This window comes from Ischnura elegans, chromosome 2 (genome assembly GCF_921293095.1).
Source record: "Ischnura elegans chromosome 2, ioIscEleg1.1, whole genome shotgun sequence".
Lineage (NCBI taxonomy): Eukaryota > Metazoa > Arthropoda > Insecta > Odonata > Coenagrionidae > Ischnura > Ischnura elegans.
The window spans coordinates 65,542,830-65,562,728 of record NC_060247.1 but is presented as its reverse complement, the minus strand read 5'-3'; the positions used below and the strand labels follow the sequence as shown (position 1 = coordinate 65,562,728).

The 19,899-nt window shown below is 37.7% G+C and overlaps 1 protein-coding gene across 2 annotated transcripts in view; it reads right to left on the bottom strand.

Moving 5' to 3' along the window:
* Nucleotides 1-19,899, bottom strand: part of LOC124153888 (prolactin-releasing peptide receptor) — a 288,340-nt gene that overhangs the window by 252,451 nt on the left and 15,990 nt on the right. For both annotated transcript variants that reach the window (XR_006863784.1, XM_046527269.1), the window contains exon 2: nt 3,284-3,520. Coding sequence is in view for 1 of the 2 variants with exons in the window: in XM_046527269.1 (XP_046383225.1) it covers nt 3,284-3,520 (237 nt within the window). In the remaining variant the exon portion in view is untranslated. The remainder of the gene's footprint in view (nt 1-3,283; nt 3,521-19,899) is intronic.

Sequence of the window (19,899 nt, the reverse complement as noted above, 5' to 3'; positions counted from 1 at the left end):
GTAATATATATCATTTAGCTAATTGACATTGCGTGATGAATAGTAGTAAACCAATATCAACATTTGCTTGTACCATAAATTTAAAACTTTGACATAAGGTCCATCGAAGTTATAAATTATCACGTTAGAATAATGGGCGAAATTTGTAAGGGGTCTACTCTAATGTATCGTGACCATCTCAAAATAATGGCTCAAGTTTAAACAAGAAGTATGTAACATAATAAGACAAAATACGATAGATTAAGCCCGAATGATGCGATAAGAATTCGGCCTGGTACAGTGACTTATTATGGTTGAGTGAGCTTGATACTTAATCAAGGACTTGTATACAAAGTGTACACGTCATGCAGTGTAATAATAAGGTAGTCTACCCGAGACGCCAATGAAAGATAACTGAAAAATCAGGGGCGGTAAGTGAAACGAAACGAAAATGTTTCGTTTCGATTCGTTAGGCCTAAGTATCGTTCTATAAGAAGAGGGGCTCCTCGGAGACCCGTGGAGAAAATAATAAAGGATTGTACTGTGTTGAAGGCTAATCATTCTGGAGCTGTTAACGTGTGGGTGGCTGATACCATTGGAACTCTATTTGGATTTAAGTTTACATTTGCTGTTGGTAACGACCATAATGCACAAGGGTCTTATTGGCTCACTATTTGCTTTGCAAGGATACCTAATAATGTCACAATGAATGTAGGTGGCTTGGAGAGTTTTCCTACATCTGATATTTTGTGTTTTACAACTATTCAAATGAATAATTTCCAATCTTATCAGAAGGAGCATTGTACTACTATTTCTTCGAATGTGTTAACTTCTAAGAGGTGTATGAAGTTTAAACCTGAAGATCGTTTAATTGTATTTTGTAAAAGCTATTTAACCCCAGATTCTGCTTCCATTGGTGTATTTTGTGATGCACAATTTTATGTGAAAGGTTTATAAATGATGTATTACATTATTTTTTTTTTCATTTCCATGCGCATAGCGTGTTGTCTTCTGTTATTGCGTCCAGCGCCATCTTGGATTCTCTGGACTTAGATTTCGTAAGTTTCGACCCGAGACGAAACTCTACTCCCAGGAACCAAACGAAGTTATCAAAACTCCGCTGCTCATAGTTAAGTCCCGATCCCAGAAGTTCAGTGGAGGGGGATGAGAGGGAAAGTCTCGACCCATTACGCTTGACATTCGTGCAGAGAGGTCAAAAAATTGAGCTTAAATATTGAATGACCAGTTTGTGTTCACCGTCCTCCTGTTAGTGGTAAATATATAAGTGACCCATGCATCTAATGGCGGTAGGACAAACCTCTATTTCACTCAACCATAATTCGTAGTCGGTATGTGGGTCAAAACTAAACTGTTCGAAGGTGAATCACGTGGTCCCTCCGGTGCGGAACGTTATCTGCGTTTCGTTTTGCTCCAAAGTTTTAGTTTACTTTCGACCCGAAGTAGTTTTGACTCCGATTTCGTTTCAACACTGAGTTTAGCTCCCCGGGTTTAAATCAATTTCGTTTTGTTTGTACATTTCTCTCCTGGGAACGAAACTATTGAAATTTTACTGGTTTTGACTTTTGTTTATTTTTTATTGCCATCCCCGTGAAAAATACATGAAACCTCGCTCCCTCTAACGAGCACGTAACATTGAGCCTCCACCGGCAAAACCTCAAAAAGCACGGCTTGCCTGCGTTCAATTCCGCAGGTATTTATTTCCCTCTCTAAGTCTCTACACAGCCGTCAGGTACGAGTATATCGGAAAATTTGGGCACAACAAATCAGAAAACGTCAATGATGGTATGTTGGAAGATCGTGCCAACTTACAAGTCAACATCAATCTATTTCTACACTTTGTACATCCTGCTATTACCGCGTACTCAGTGAGACGGCGTTAACAATATAAATCGAAAATTTAGGCCAAAAACTTAGCATTTCATTCCTAAAGACTTCAATTCCGAGACGCTAATCAACAATAAGAATTGAGGACAAGGGAAATAAATGAAAACTCAATATAAATTCAGCCACGAACTTGCAGTTAAATCATTCCGGTGGATAGTTTTAATTTTATTCAATCTTCCTCGAATACTTCCCCTCCCAATGAATGAAAAATTGTTAATTGGTGAACTTTTCTGTGTAAGAATTTCCATTTTCGGCCGTAATCCGATTTGCGATTTTTTTTGCTTGAGCCGCCCGACGGATCGGCACATGAAAATGTTGCCCCACATTTAAGTTGAGGTGAAATATTCATAATGAGGATACATTTTTATTATAAAATCCTTATACCTTGAAAATTTTATGACGATATCGTATTTTTTCAATTAGTAATATAGTATTAAAAATAGACTTAGTGCTCCCGGTGCATATGAATGGATCCATCACGACTATTGTAATAGAGGATTCTTCACTCGTCCTCTTGGATGTGTTATCACCTACGCGTTGCTTGCGCCGCGGAGTAGCTATCCATATTTCACGGAGAATTGAATAATGATTAGAACTATTGACCAAAATTTATTTGTATGATGATACGATCTGTCAAATTCATAAATTTTCTAAGTTTAAATTCTTTTCATGTTAAATTATCTATTGTAAATATTGGGAATAAATGGATCTCTCCGTACTCGTCGTCGCGCCGAGGAAACCGATTAAGATTGGTGCGGAGTGGCAGTATTAGTCAGGCTTCAACTGGGCAGACTTGAGTCCTCCTTTTATCAGGTCCCTCGAGTTGCATTTTCTTAAGAGGGCTCTTCACTCCCTCGTGAACCGTTGAATTTTTTTATGACGACTCATTCATTTGGAACTCTAGGGTTCAGAGGCTAGCCTTTTTTCAACACTTTAGCCTGTATCTCAAATAAATAAAGTTAACATTCGAAAAAATAATGGAGTAGACGTTAAAAATTAAAGATGCAAGCAAAAACCAGTCGAGGGAGGGCAATGTGTTCTCCTAAGGCTAATCCTCAAGAAACTGAATGTAAGATTTTAGATTTTCCGGCGTATCAGGTGCAACAAGGATTCTCAGGTTCTCTTCCGCGTAAGTGGCTGCATGTCTCCGACGTTTCGAAGAACGACTTGGTCTCATCTTCAGCGGATCTTCCGATGAAAAGTCAAAGATCCTCTGAGATTGAAGAATAACTTGTTGTTATAAACGTCGAGAGACATGCAGCAAATTACCCGGTGGAGAACCCCATAACATTATCTGCACCTCAAAAACTTGACTTCAAAGAATATATTCTACTCTACCAGGGCCCTGGAAGTCTTCAAGAGTGAAGGATAAACTCCCGAGTTAGTGTTGAAAACTCACCTGTCGCGAGCTCTCCGAGGGCCAGTGCTCGTTGCAATAGTATCGGTCGTTCCAGGAGCTCTGCGACATGAAGAAGGCGTAGGGAAAGGTGACGATGAGCGAGAAGGCCCAGATGCCCACGATGATAGCCACGCAAGTGCACATGCGCATGCGCGGCCGGAACGGGTGGATGATCACGAAGAAGCGATCCACGGCGATCGAGGTGAGCGTCAGAGTCGACACGTACACACTGGTCCCCTGCGAACAACAAAACAAGCCAATTACATACCTTGATTGGAGCTGTCGCGGCTCATGGTGATAAATTGGATATCTGTATCATCAGCCAGTAAATTAGGCATCAATATTATCCTAGCGATATGTTTCCACGTTTGCGTATTAGTTCCTTCATTTGTCATATGTCTTTAATCTTGAAGAATAAAGCCCCGCAGTTAACGTTTACTATAACTTAAATTTGGGTCGACTGAGCTTATAGTGACACAAATCAAAGAGTGATATTGTATCCTAGAAACCTCAAAACGCCTTAAATAATTAAATCGACGTAATAAAATTTCCTTTGATTTTTATGAATACTGTTTGACATTTCTAAAATCTATGGTATTGGATACAATATAGATCCCTTCATTTGTCATATCTCTTGAATCTTGAAGAATTTAGCCCCGATTTTAAGGTTTTTTAATAACTTCACTTAAGCAGGCTGATCTTAAAGTGCCCAAGACCAATGAGTGATACCGTCTTTAAATAAATGTCAGAATGCCGTTAAATAATGATGTGGAGGTAAAAGGATTTCTTTTGATTTTACGGACTTCCGTTAGAAATTTCTAAATTTCATGATATTGGATAAAATACAGGGAAACTTTAAGCATCTCTCAACGAATAGATTGACAAAGAGAGTTACGCCTCTAATTGTGGACCAATCACTCCCACTCAATCGGCCATATTCGCTCTTGATTTCCTGATGAATTACTTGTTTGAAATTTGAAATACGAAAGCTAAGGAACTCCAAATTCGTAGAATTGGGGAGACTAAAAGTGTGGAAAAGGTAAGGGAAAGAAATGGTGGGGTAGATAGGCCCAATGACAAGCAGAATGACTAACATAGCGCGTAGCTAGTAAAAAAAAAGCAGTAAACATCCATGCCGTGACGGGCAGTATGGCACATACTGGGCCTTGAAACTTGTAGGCAACACCTGCACCTCGATTTTGGAAATTTCATATCCTTCCTTATAACGGTTGTCAGTTTCCACGGGGGAGAAATGACGTCAAGTGTACTCCATAGTTTCTAAAAAAAAAAGTCATTAAGGCTTACGACGGGTAGTTGAGTGAGGCAGTGAACATTTTTCTTCTCATGTTGGCAGCCATTACGAAGTGCGATGCACCGATGCAAACAATATTTTTGTAGATTTATTGACCACAGAAGACTTACATGTTACCACCGTCAAAGTAGTTTATCTCTAATTTAATATTTGGATGTAAAATACGGTAAATGGTGACAGTAGGTGTTATTATCGATTGACTATTATCAGTAATACTATACGACTGTCCCGAAAACGTAATATATTTCACCTAATTTTAAATACGAAGTCGCCGCATCCGTATCCATAGAACTGCAAGTACTACAAGTTTAAGCAGTGTTATTATAATTAAGTATTATATGAGACCTGAAAGGTGATTATACTGAAAATTTTCATCAATTATTATTCTATCTCATACTTTCTTCATTATAGAAAACGTTTACGTTACTACCATTCGTATGTGAGGCAAGTAATATTCCCCGATCTTTATGAAATAATTATTGATGTTTCAACACTAACCCACCACAGAGAGAGACAAAGTTACGAGTTTATCATTAACCTAAAAGAAGGAAATGTTCTTTCTGGCAAAAGTAATGCAACTTAAATAAGTTACGGGGCAGCGTAATTAATGTTATCGTGCAATTTATTTTCTATAAGTAGATACATGAACATAGTTAGTACATACAACCATACACATGGTTTATACATCACCGAAATTTATCGCATACGTTACAAGTAATGAAAAAGTCATTCTCTCTATGAGATTGTACTCGAGATCTTATCGTGGGATATGTTTCTGCTGGCCATCAACCTTTCAAGTTGTTTCCGCGGGCCAAGTTAATATGGTCGTGATTAATCTCTTAAAATAATTCCTAATGTGCACGTTTAAAATTTCTTTGGTTATTTTTATTTGTTCATAATTTTTATGCAACGAGGGAGATGTACATTGGCTTGTACATTGTACAAGCCCTATAACCATGCATTAATGACATTGATTCATCGTTTAACAAAGAGGTGCACTAAGTTCACTCACTAATTAGCTACAACGGGTTCTTTAGATGCCGTTTTGAGCATTTGGCGGGGCGGGAGTGTTAATTGATGGACGGAAGTCACTAAGAACGGCGTCGACGTTAATGTATTGACGGAAGTATCGTAATTCCAATTATGACGGGCTTATGAAAGTGACTGAATCGATGTGCTGCCGTCATTTTGCTAGTTCCGTCAAGGAAGGGACAATAACCCCTTTAAAACACGAAGAGGCCAATGGCAAGGTGCACTTAAAATGCACTTGCTAATATGCACAATGCAATTAATACTCAATAATAATTAAGAATTCGTTTTATTTCTCCAAAAAAAGGAAAACACTTACTGCATAGGAACTTGATTACATATCATCCTAACTACGCTATTATTTGATTTTATCGTTTTGGTTTTATTAATTTATGGTTTTATGGATTTTGAAGTTTTATATTAGTTGTTTTTTCAATGTTGCTATGCAAGGTATTTTGGTACAATAAAATAAACATTGATTCGGGTTTTAACAACAATAGGGTGCAAAACACATTGACTTTGGCGTTCTAATATGCTGTCTTTTTTAATTAAGCTTTAAGAACCCTTACAAGCATAAAGGAGTAACTTTAGGTATCAATTAAGGAGAACCTTGCATAGTTCTCAAAAGCATGAAATAATAGGGCATATTACTAAGTTTGCAACGAAAATCGTCATTCATTCCACCTCCTTCTCCTCCAACGACAGCAGGTGTTTTTCCCTGAACTGTCTACTGTGCAATGCAGTAAGAAATGTAGTTTAGATACACGGCTGATTATTGTCTGAAGAGCATTTCCTATACGCTAAATTTTCATGATGACAGCATAAGTATTTCGGGTAGCGTAGTGATCTGGTGGTTGAAGCGCTTCGCAATTGATTGATTGCCCCTATACACAAACCCCGCATGAAGATTTCTCCTAATTAAATACTCTAAGTACAAAAACCCAAGTGATGGACATCATGCAAACTATGTCATAGCTTATAACGACTAGAACCCACCAACACTATCCTGGAATGCGATGGAGTGTTATTTGGAGGAGATGACCGATAGCTGAGGTACTTGCACAATCATGAAAGAGAAGGGAGGGAAGGGTGGAGATAAACCCGGCGTCGGCATTACCTATTCCTAACGAAAGAGACCTAGGCGACCACGGCTTAACGTCCCTTCTGACGGACGGGGAGCTGAACTTGAAGTGCTCTCCACAAAGCATTCAAGCATGATTAGGCAGTCTTTCTCACTCCGCCACGGCTAATACTAGAACTACCCTGTGGGTAGCTATACTAGCACTATAATCACCACCTCAGTCTGAACCCAAACCTATCCTTCTACCTACGACAACCGAGTTATTGAGAATAGACTTTTACTGTCTTAAAAAAAACTGCATTTCTACATCGTTAGCTATGGCTCTGACTGTGCCAGTTATCCCAATATGTCTTCGTTTGCGTATAGTAGTGATTCAAGGCCAACAAAATACATTCAGTCGATGAAAACATTCGTTGTTGAAGTTGCGGCAGTAAAAAAGCGTGTTTGATTATCAAGGTAAATTTTGGAAACAGCCAATTAGTAAATCATGTAATGATTGATTAATTATAATGGGATAATATTGCACGCTATTCTCTTATAAATTTTTTAGTAATAACATTCCTGTGTCCCTTACGATATTTTCACATGAGTTATGTATTTGTTTGTACTGTCTTAAGCTTATCTGAAATAAATTTCTCGTAGCATGATAAACACTCTTGTCTTTGCATGCATTTAGCTGAAAGGCACCCATTTTTTTTACCTGAAACCGCAGCTATAATTAATTAACACGGATCTCAAAAAACCTCGTAGAATTCCTGGGTGAAACATCGCTCCATAAGGCACTACCTCTAATTATTAGATGATGTAATGCATGAATCATCAAGCAGGTCTACTTTTTTGTAGTACGCCAAATTCACAGTCAAAAACACAGTGCATCAGTGGGACATTCACCAGATACTCAAGGCTACACAGGATGTGGATGCATTACATTCAGGCACTCAAGTAAAGAATGGAGGTAATCGCAGGAGCTTAAGGCAGACCGCCCGAATTTGTCAAGTACTCCGTACAAAGTGATGGAAAATTGATGTTTCTCATGGAGGAGCTGCTGCACAGCATGAATGATGGTTAGAGTGCATCGTATACCGTGATACAACTTAGTCTCGTTCGCCTAACACTTATCCTTTAGACATGAGATATTCCCCTCGCAAAGCCGGCTACGGCAAAGAATGAGGCAAAAAGGAAAGTAGCACGCATGGAACTAAACTGAAAGGCATACATTGTAGTCAGTAACGGACACAGAAAAAACTCAAGGGGGGGGGCGCAAAATATCTTGAGTTACCTTTACTTTTATCGTACCTAATAAAAAATAATCAAGTCACATACAGAGTTAAAGAAAATTTTATAAAAGATACAGTGTCCGGCGTGATGCGGTGGAAATCTTTGATATTCAGCTTATTAAAACAACTAGTCTGTTTCCACACTATTTTATTTTCACCGACCATGGTTTCGGCAACTTGTGCCATTATCAAGGCATTGACAATGGCACAAGGCATTGACAATGACCTTGACAATGGCACAAGTTGCCGAAACCATGGTCGGTGAAAATAAAATAGTGTGGAAATAGACAAGTTGTTTTAATAAGCTGAAGAAAATTTTAATTAAAATGGTTATACACATATACAAGGCATGCCGTCTTATGGTATAAAAAAGTCATAATTGTGGTTCTGCAATGTTTGGCAATTCGGGCAGCCCCGCAAGGGGGGGCGCGCGCCCCCCGTCTGTATCCACCACTGATTGTAGTCGTGAGATTAATTACAGCATCCCTTTAAAGCTAAAGGTTTCTGATGTAGTCTCCCGATGCCAATGGTTTTCTTAAAATAATATCGTTCAAGTCAATTACTCTCTTGACACCCCTCCACGGAAATGGTTTATAGAAAGTTTGAACATATTTTAAGTTTAATATCAAAGAAGAATAAACAAAAAGAAACGGGAATTTTTTGAACATCCCAAGAGTCAGGGAAATCCATCTCTTGCTCTACTCTGAAAGGCAGTGCAGGTCCTGAGAAACTGAGTTAGGCTTAATAACTTGCTCGTGAATTGAGGCAAAAATTAATAAACCGTTTCAATGCGTATTTTTATTCAAAATATCATTGCATATTTATAAGCATTCTTACCGTAAAACTGTCGTCTAAAAGTTATAAATTTATGGTCTTATGTTCGTGACTCTATTGCGCCCTAGGTCAGTCTTTCTGTCACCGATACCTTCCTTTAGTCTGCGTACAAATAATGGCTAGTCATCTACTCCTCCGGGAAATTTCTCATCCAAACGTTTTAAAGTTATAGTCATGAATCATCAGACTTAGGTAGATCACTCAAAACTGGGCACAATGAAGCCTTTCAAACGGAGGAGAATGAGTTGAAATCAGGGTAATACGGAATGTGACCTGAAGATATATCATTTTTATTTCGCTCTATGCTATTGGGTCCCAATGCCATGTTACCAAACTATTGAAAGCAGAGCATAGTTTAGAACGCCATTTAGAATAACAACTTCAAATGCCTCATCCACTTCAATCGCGTATTTGAAAATTATATTTTTTCCAATTTGAGTTTCTATGGTGGCACCTGTCAACTTCGATTGCCAAGTTATCTTACACAGCTGCCATATCAAATTCCCAGTTCATTTGTCGAATTTGTTGTAAGAAATACAATTATATTCACCGAATTTCGCTATTTGTGTACTATTTCACTGTACTGACGCCTGAGAGGAGGTGGAATTCTCATGTAATGTCCCGAGAAAAAAATCCTGAGGACTGGAAATCGAATGACGGACTTTTGGCTTTCAGAGCCTTTGCTGATGTAGCGCAGGTTTCATGATGTCAACCGGTTGTGGCTTCATGTAAGTTCTTTCTTCCTTGCATTGCCGTCTTGAATGGACCGCAAGTGCCTAACATCTTGTAACATGAGCCTCGGTACAATGGCCATGGGAAACTAGGAAGCTGGATTACGCTGTGGTCTGCATAGAGGCACGGAAAACCAAAGGTCCACGGTTCGATCACCGATCAAGGGCACTTCTTAGTGCAACCCATATGAATTATGAATTATACTTTAAAGCCCATATGCAAGGACAAAGTTTATTTTAATGATAAAACGTACAGTACGGGAATAATTACTATGAGAACTTTATTTTAAAATTCAGTGGTTCAAAAAAATCAAGTCCTGAAAAGGAATTCTTTCACTGTGCCAATATATTTTTCGTAGCCCATAAAAATTTCGAGTTATAAAAGCCCTTGGAGGTTCTTTTCTTATTTATTGACCCCGTAAAGTACCCTGAAAGAACCCTGAAAGTGAAGTATTCAACTGCGCCAAAAAATGTTCATAGCCTATATGGCTTGCGAGTTATCACAGCCCTCGAAGAAAATAATAATATTCAGGGAATGCCCACGTGTGCCTTTTTTACATCTCAAAGGTACGAATATCCGCTCACTACTCCAGAATTCGTCCAATTACTTGGTGCGTCGGCGGTCCGTTCCTCCGCACAAGGAGAATCGGCGAGGATAAATCTTTGGTCAGAGAGCTGACAGCAGAGGGGGATTGAGGACGACGCTGCCCCGACCAATGTTTGCAGGGGGAAGTTGGGGGTAGGAGGGGAAATGAGGAGGGGATGGTGATGGTAACAGCGGAATTTCCAACGGTCGATTCGCTCGAGTTTGCGAAGCCATTCCGTAGTTTCGAAGTTTGGCCCGATGCATCTCACAGGATCGCGCGCTGCGCCGCTCGTGAAAATGGATCAGGAGGGGGAGAGGGAAGAAGTGTGATGCAGTGCCCAAATGGACTGCATAGAGGAGGCCGAATTCCATCCCACAGAAGGTTGATTTCTGTTGCCTTGTTCGGTCGCATTTTCATCTAAGTACATCTACATAATACCCCGCAAGCCGCCAAAAAGGCGTGTGGTATTAGGACGAAAAGCTTTTTTTTTACTTTTTTATGCATTTTATGCTGTTTTTGAAAAAAAACGTGTTTTTTATTTTATTTTTTGCCTCATTACGTGGTGTGTTACTAGTTTAAAACGTTCGTTATAATTTTAAATATTGGTGCGCAAAAATGTGTCAATATTTAAATAAAAAATGGTACGGCCGCATTTTCATCTACATCTGCATAATATCCCGCAAGCCGCCTATAAGGCGTGTGGCAGGGGGTGTTAGGACACCAGCCGTTTACGTCTAAAAATGAAGTGCTCTAACGAAGTTGGGGCTAGCGTTTATTAAAGTCCTTTATCGTTCGGGGGAAAAACGAATTCCCATATCTATCCGTTCGGCAAAACATCTCTCTTTTTCTATCAGACCTGGAAATATAGTGTGGCTCTAATATTATGTTCTCTGTGTCGCTCTTAAAGAAATTCATTCTCAATTGTTCAAGCAATCTAAGCCTAGCGCGCAGCCTCCGAGTCTCCAGCGGCTCCCAGCCTAATTCACTTAACATCTGGGTAACGCTGTCTGTACGCCCGTGGCAGTTTTTCACGAAACGCGCATCCTTCCTTTTTATTTTATTCAGTTCGCGGATTAAGTCTTTCTGCACCGGATTCCATACGTTCGCTGCATATTCAAGGTGCGGTCGGACGAGTGCGAAATAGCACCTTTCTTTTATTTTCTCACCCGAAAATCTTCCTACAATACGCTCGACGAATCCTTATTTCTTCAGAGCTATGCCGCAAATATTCCTTATATGTTTTCCCCACGAGAGGTTAGAGGTTATCGTAACTCCCAGGTACTTCACTTGGCCTGTTGCTTTTATGTTAATACCATCCACAGCATAAACATGGTTATAGTTAGACGAATTCCGCAAGAAATGTACCAACATGAATTTGCTCAGATTAAGTTCGAGTCCCCACTCTTGGCTCCACAAATAAACGTTGTTTAAGTCTGATGATAAAATTTCAATCGACTTTGAAAAATGTCCGCGGCGCAGTGATGAGTGCTATGCGATCCACTTTTTTTCCAGTATTTTGCGGTATGATGTTTTCAATTTCGAGGAATAGCATGGAAAAGCTATGAATTTTATTGATCACAACGTCATGATATAAATTTCGGTTAACACCCCCTAAATATGCCTTGTCTCCCCTTGATACTCGGATCAAATTGTCCGTCCGGTACACGAGTGGCGACTTTTGTAAACCCATTTAAATTCGCGATGGATGACAACACGTTTAGGGACCACTTGAGGATCCTCCTTTGTAATATTTGAGTTCTACACTAAGCATCTCACAGGGGCGTGCGCTGCTTCGTTTCGGGCGTGGAAATGGATCAGGAAGGGAGAAGCACTACGCCCACGGAGACTCGAGACTGCATACATGATGCCCAATTCCAACCCACAAAATGTTGATTTCTATTGCCACTTCGGTCGCATCTTAATCGGTAATCAAAAATGTCCGCGGCGCGGTGATGAGTGCAATGCGATCCACTTTTTTCCATAATTTTGCGGTATAATGTTTGCAATTAAGAGGAATGGCATTGACGATGTATGAATTTGGTAAATCACATCGAAATGAATTTAAATTTTTGCTGACACCCCTAACTATACCATATTTCTCCTTGAAACTCGGATCGATTTGTCCATCAGCGACGCGAGTGGCGACTTCTTTAAACCCATTTAAATGCGTAGAGGGGGAAAACACATTACGAGGCCAACTTGAGAATCCTCTATTGTAACATTCGTGCCTGTTGTAACATTCATTGAAGGATTTTGCCTCGATTGGCCTATGCAGGGATCATCCTCGGAATAATTTCAAGAGAACACATCCTTTCGACGGGTCATGAAATGTATTTTTCGCGACGAATTGAGCCCTAGTTGCAATTAATACATGGGAATGAGAAGAGCACCGTTCTGGCAGTGTCTGTCCACCACATTAGTGATTCAAAGTTTACAGTGAGAGTAACAGCCTTTTTCTTGATAAATTTTCGCCATCGTTACTATTTGTTGGAGGTCGAGCGACATCGAGCGACAGTTACATATTACATATGAAAAATTTACCTTAATAATTTATGGCAGATAATTTAGTTTCATTTGAGTAATTATAATTGTCAAAATACTTGTACACTCTATGCTTCCATAATTTTAAACGATAGCGGGAGTGCAAATCTAGTTATGCGTAACAAAAGGATAAATTGCACCACATCGGAGTTTGTATCAAACGTGAAATTAATTTGAAATAAATAGTTCTCATGACTATCATATGACATTAATACCTTTCTTGCTGCCGGATAATTTATGAGAAATATGCGCTTTCCTCAACTGGTAAATATTCGAAGTCGAGAAACGCAGTCTAAAAATGTTTTAACAATTATTGAATTAAGTATGCATAATTACGCCAAGTTGACCGTGACCGTTTACAGGTTCAAATCCCACATTATAATTTTGTTGTTGACAGTACATACAGAGAGTAATCCTATCAACAATATCAAATATAAAAAATCTATTTCAAACATGAATAAATTACATGATAGAAATTTTTCAACTTTGAGACGCCTATAAAAGCTGTCCATGGTTTACTATTTGTGCCAGGAAATTTTCAAGACGATGATGTATGTACCTTAAACGAGTGTTGCGTCAAGAAATACCGGTCGATCAGACGCATCTTAAGAGCCGTTTCGTAATCCATCTTAAGGTCATTTGAACGTTAATTTTACTACACACTTTTTCTTAACTTGCTCCGTCCGTTAGTCTGTTTTATCGACAGAATCATGGAATTTATTTTCATCCCGATTCCATCCAATAATTTTATTTTTCAAAATATTTTGTGTCATCTAAGGGATGGTCAACTCGGGTGCTTAGCAGCCAGAAGATTATTGGTTCGAAATATATGAAATGAAATCTTTTAATTATATTTTTAACGTTGTTTACAAGTTGACTTTACGCCTAAATTTCTCGTTTCATGCCTTTATCTATTTCGCTCTATTTTTCACTTCACGTGAGGAAGTTTTTGTTGGCCTCATAGAGCTCACATATTAAAAATGAAATTATAAAAATGATAGTTTAAATGAATAAAATATTAATTTGAAATTCCCATTTATAGTACCTACCTAGCTCTAAAGAAGAAACAAAATAAAAAAAGATAAAAACCACGCTTTTTCCAAAAACCGTATAATATGCAATAAAAAGAAAAAAATAAGCTTTTCATAAGCTTAAAGCAAGAGAGCCAATCTTTACACACTTAGCAGATTCTTCTGCTCTTATTTTCGATAAACCTTATTAACACCCACGTTTGATAACTGACGAAAAGCTTTTTTTACTTTTTTATACATTTTATCCTGGTTTTTTTAAACGTGTTTTTTATTTTATTTTTGCCTCATTACGTGGCGTGTTTCTCGTTTAAAACTTTCGTTATAATGTTAAATAGTAGTGCACAAAAATGTGTCAATATTTAAATTAAAAATGCTACCTGGTAGAAAAAGCTAAGGTAAAGTATACATTCATAACTTGTAATTAATAATAATTTATATTATTTATAATTTCATCAGGGTGAATGTAAACAAGCTGCTGTTTCATTTCCGATATTGATAATTACTCATTGCATTTCGCAAATAAACCTTTCGTTCCATATTTTAGACAAAACGAGAATAATTGGTAATATAATATCTTGATAGCATTCTCCGTGAAAGCTATGAACATTTTTTTTACATCAGAAAGGCCCCTAAATCAGATGGTTTTTTATAAGAGAGTTTCAGTCTGAGTGGCATATTTAGGCCATCCATATTTTTGGCTCACGTCATTTTGAGAGCATACCTAACTCTATCAAAAGAACCTTGGTTGAAGCTCACCGCGTGCAAAGCATAAGCCTCTTGAATTAAATATGGGAAGTTGAAACGAAGTCAAAATTTTTCTCATTCGGCATCTTTTTTTCAAACAAGAGAAATAATTAGGCTACTGTGGGTGAGTTTTCAGTTCCTTCACATATTTTGGGCGAGCGAGGACGTCGGTGTTACACGCAAGTTTGTAAAAGCTAATTGAAGTCTTTTCCAGCTCTCCGTGAAAGGTGGTTCGTTAGTTGCAGTTAGAAAGGCGAGGCAAATTAGAACGCATCTCACAGTCGGTATTTTGGCCGCCATTCAGCTATAACTTCGGTCTGGGTCAACTGAGGAGCATTTTTCGGCTGGTTCCGCGGTCTTTTGCGTTTCATTTCGTATTTTTTGCCCACAATTTCATCGTCGTACATTGACTCGTCCATGGAGTGGAGCAAATAGCCGGGCGTTTTATTGCAACGCCTGTATCAATGACTTTTCTACCACTCTACTTCTCCCTACCCCGGTTACTTAAAATATCACATTTCATACAGATATCTTCCCCCAAAATTGTTAAATTTTCGTGGGAAAAATTTTGTGGCAGTGAAGCTTAACCACAAATATAAAGAAGCCTTCTCCAGTTCTAATCATTCTTACTAAAATGGTCTAGTTTTAAAACCGACGCTGTAGTTGCAGATAAATCCACAGCTTGCAACTCTGGAGTATAGATGCACTATAAGTGAATAAACGCTATCATAACTCTGATCATGACCAAATGGTATGAGTTAAGATAATGAGGAGCGTACGAGTTCTAATACCATCAGTGTAGAGGTTAAAAAAATTCCGGCTATGAGTAACGTAGCGTTTCGTGCATTTGGTACCTAACATTAACTTTGTTAATTTGTCATAATTTTCATCTGACAATTTGCCTTTTTCATTTTTTCATTTAAATACACATAAAAACAAAAGATAGCCTTTCATTAAATACTAATAGCGAATGACCGGTGTTCTTTTGCCACATCATTATTGCATTTTATGATATTTCTCCTCAGCCGTTGGTAGTGTATTCAACAGCATTCATATGCAAACATATGATGAAAATCACGAGAATTCCGCGTCATTTAATGAGCCGATATGACGAGAATTTCGAAATTTGTCCGGCTCAATGGGGATGTCCTCCATAACCAAAATTGAATCGAGGTCTATAAAACCTAATTTTCTCCCAAAGGATGGAGATAAATCATCCATTCACATTTGAACGACAGTTATAGAACGGTGTTAAATTTTTTGCGTGATTTCAAGGTATTTATGCCCCTCAACGTTCCATAAATGCATCAGATGTACTCATAACGATGGAAATGGCCTCAGTAAACGGGAAACCCTAATGGAGCTTTTATGAATAACTCCTTTTGGAATGAATACTAATCAGTGTAGCAACTGCATTTCCAAATTTCCACTCTGTTGAAGAAGATACCTTGTTTATGCTAACGTATACATCTTCCAGCTGATCAGTGATAACTTCCTCAAAAACAGGAATGCACGCTTCCATCAACATTATTTACAAGAGTGATTTACGTTTATTAACTGCATTAATCGAAATATTTTATCGTTGTTTTTATGGTTTGATTCCCACATCAGTTTTATGAGAAATAAAAGAGCAAGTAATTAAAAATTTGCACGCCGGAAAACATTAACATGCACGATTGTCTTTCTCAGTCTACATATCTACCTCGGTATATTGGCGAAATTAACTCATTGACAACAGTACCTACCATCACTTAAATATTCTTGAAATTTCTTCATTGAAAATTACTTACTTGAAAACTTGAAAAGATGATGAAAAACTAATTTTTTATTCTTTGGTGTAGTAAAATAAATAATTCCAGAAATATTATCAAATAAAATACTACGTAATAACCAAAACGCTAGGTCACTGATGGCCGGAATTTTTTTAGCTATCTCCTGACTTATGATACTACAAATCCTACGCTTCCCGTTTTGTTCCTTGGACCTCTTAAGAATGGATGTGTATTTTATTTACTACAGTGCCTGTTTATTAATGCTCTCTGGCTAATAAGGTAGGATAGCGGTAAGGTTATTGCCTCTAATAGAGACTAACTCCGCCCTCTAATCTAAATGAGAAATACTGATAGCTAATGATCAATCTTCTTTGCCCCATGCCATTTGACTTGAGCTGACCACATTGATTTGTTTATGCTACCATTTGATATCCATCGTAATAGGTAAGAGTGACGTAATTACGATTTAATACGGTTGTGTATGAAGATGAATGTATCACCTGGTACTTAAGTAGTTCTTATTGTTAGAGGTAGTGACCCGGTCATTAGAGGAAACGTATTTATTGCACTTGTAAGATTCTTTTAGTTGGTACAAGCTTTGATCCAAGAAAATATTTAATTTTCGATTGAAATCAACGCTTCGGCACATTAATTTGTTATCACCAGAGCTTGCTCCATTGTTTTTACTAATCAATCGTAAAATTATTGCGGCCAACATTTTTTGAAGCCACTTAAGGTTCAAATAAATCATGGTCATAATATTTCAATGATTGTATGGTAAAAGAACAAAATAAGTCAAAACGATGGTGTTAAAAGTTACCGAAACATTTTCACGCAGTCAAGTTAAATCTTATTCCTGGACAAAAGCTCCAAAAGATTTCATATTTAGTTCATCAACTAATTTTAAGTCATACTCTTTTCCATTCCAACCTGATCGAAAGCTAAAGGTTATCATATTATTTTATTGTTATGCTTTAACTTTACAAATTTTATTTAGATTAATTTATCGCAGCTTCGTCACGAGTTTCGTGTGGAACTTTTATGTCCGAGCAACTCCCTGCAGGGTGCCCGCTCCGTTCCGCATAAAATGTTGGTCCGCGCGATAGGGAAAAAAATTGAATCGGAAAATACGTGTCGTGCCGTGCACCCTGGTCGAAGCATTCGCGGACGAGAGTCGCGAATTAATGCCGCTCTCAGCCGCTGAACGGTAACCCTTAAGTTTTTGAGCGTTCTCGGGAAATGACTGCGCCACCCTGCAGCTTCAACACAAAACAATGCCACCGCCAACTGTTAGCCTTGGGTTATAGAATGGGGGACAAAAAAATAGGGATGAAGGTCACGGTCAAATGCAACGGTGGAAGAACAGTGAGACACATATATCAATGTAAACGACTCCTGTCGCAGTTTTAGAATGGCTGTATTTAAAAAGTTAGTCGTTGAAGTTGCGCCGGAACTTTTACAACGGCATTTCCTCGTCCTTCGTCAACCCTTCGTCTTTCTCTTAAGGAAATAACTTCCTCAAATTCTCATTGCACGAGATACTATATGCGGGTTCAAAGAAGTACCGTTCTGCTGAAATCAGATGACGAAGAGCTCAAAAGATTTCCGAACTGTATTAAAATTATTGAAATTCTAACTTTTTCACTGCATAACATTCAAATTACGAGTTCAGCGATTGAATTTAAATCCAAAGTGTACGCCAAGTTTGTGCAGCAGTATTAGTTTCACTATTTATTTTTCCATACAAATTTGGAGGTGCTGAAATATATCAGGTAAATCCGTAGCGTCCTGTAAATAATATGAGTCTGTATACTATATTTCTCCATTATCCCCTACTCGTCCCAATGGTTTGTCTTTCCCACTGATAACCTCGAGTTTTATCCAAAATGACGTAGGTTTATCATGACGCAGCAGCAGCATGTGGAAGAGGCGTCAAATTGAATCTCTGACCTTCCAATAATTAAGATTTACATCACTCTATTTTTTGGGAAAAAACATTGTTCAATTTGATTATTCTACGCTCCAAAAACTCCTAATTTTATCATGCCTGTACATTCTCCAAAAATAACTCCTTCCACTCTTGCTCTCGTCAGCAAAGCTATCTCTAGAAATGCTTTTGCGCATAAAATAATAAAAAGTGGTAACAAAGTAATACCACACAACGCCACCGGCGAGGGATGGTTCTCTCAGTACACAAAGAATACATAACATGAAATCGTGACTCAATACCAAGTCTCATAAAATATTTAGTACCCACTAGGTAATTAGTTTTCATTGATTTTCAATATAATACTTAATTTACTTCCTTTTTAATGGATGGGTAATTTTTTAGCTTTTTTATAATAATAACTACTCGTTTAAGCAAGCACTTACGAACTCAGAGAAATTTCCCTCTTAGTATCCGTCATAGAGGGAGTTAAATTATTTCTTATTACCTATAATAATATTAAAATTTGTTCAGCGCTTATATCAATAACTCTAAGAAACTTCCCCGTGACTATTTTTTCTGTTTCCGAGAAAGTATCCAGGTCATAATCCGGGAAATAAATCCATCGTGTATTCGTGACTTAAAATGAGATGAAAAAAATTCGTTTCTTCCCATTATTTTAGAAATAAATTTAGGAGCTCCGGTTATTTTCATTTTCTTTCAGGGAAGCAGTTTGTAGATTCGACCTTTGATGGGATTATTTCCTTTAAAAGCTTTAAGGAGTGATGACTTATAGATAAATTGGACATAAATTCTAACTGTTCCGTCCTACTATTTGGCTTTAACTCAATATTTTTATGCTACTTGAAGATGAGTTTCGGAAACTTTCCAAATGATCTAAATCTATGGTTTTGGCATTGATACGAGCTAATGTTTTGGCAATACATTTTTGTATTGTTTGTTATAAATTATACATTGTAAAATGTTCATCTTGGTAATTTATGGTGAAAAGATAGCCCTTACGATGGGCATCTGATTACACGAAACATATTTTCGTCCCGAAATGACCAGCAACTCTCAGCAAATGACGCACATACTTCATTATCTTGTTCCTAATCTTAGTTCTCTCACCAGAAGAGGGCATTCATATTTTAAACCCACTCAAGAGACCTCTTTGAAGCCGGAAAATAAGCGGATTACAGGGCAATTAAACTCCTACGCAACACTTTTATTCTCCTTTAAACGAAAAAGTTTTGATGCGATATAGGCATATGAATTTTTACCTTAAGTAATGGATTGCGAATGGCCAGGGTATCTAAGTAACGAAAATTCAATAAGCTTAGATCAAAAAATGGAAACACTAACAATGTTTTCATAAAAATAATAGGTAACTGTATTGTATATAAGTATTTAAGTAAAACATTTAACGTGGATAAATATATTAGATTAAAATAACATTTAAATTATACAACTCAGAGTAGTGAGATGAATTTGAATGAGGTTTGAATGAAATTCTGCTTTCATGCAAGGTATCTGCTGTCATCCACGTCAAATTTATTTAATAAGGGTAAAAGATGTCACCCACCTTTAATTCCCTTGTATTCCAAGATTATAGAACGAATTCTTTAAAAATCACCACCGATGAGGGCTCTAAATTATGTAGGTTTTCAACTTTTCTCAACAATTTCAACTGTTTCACTTGATGTATAATTTATACTCTGATGATGCTCAAATAAATAAGCGAAACGTC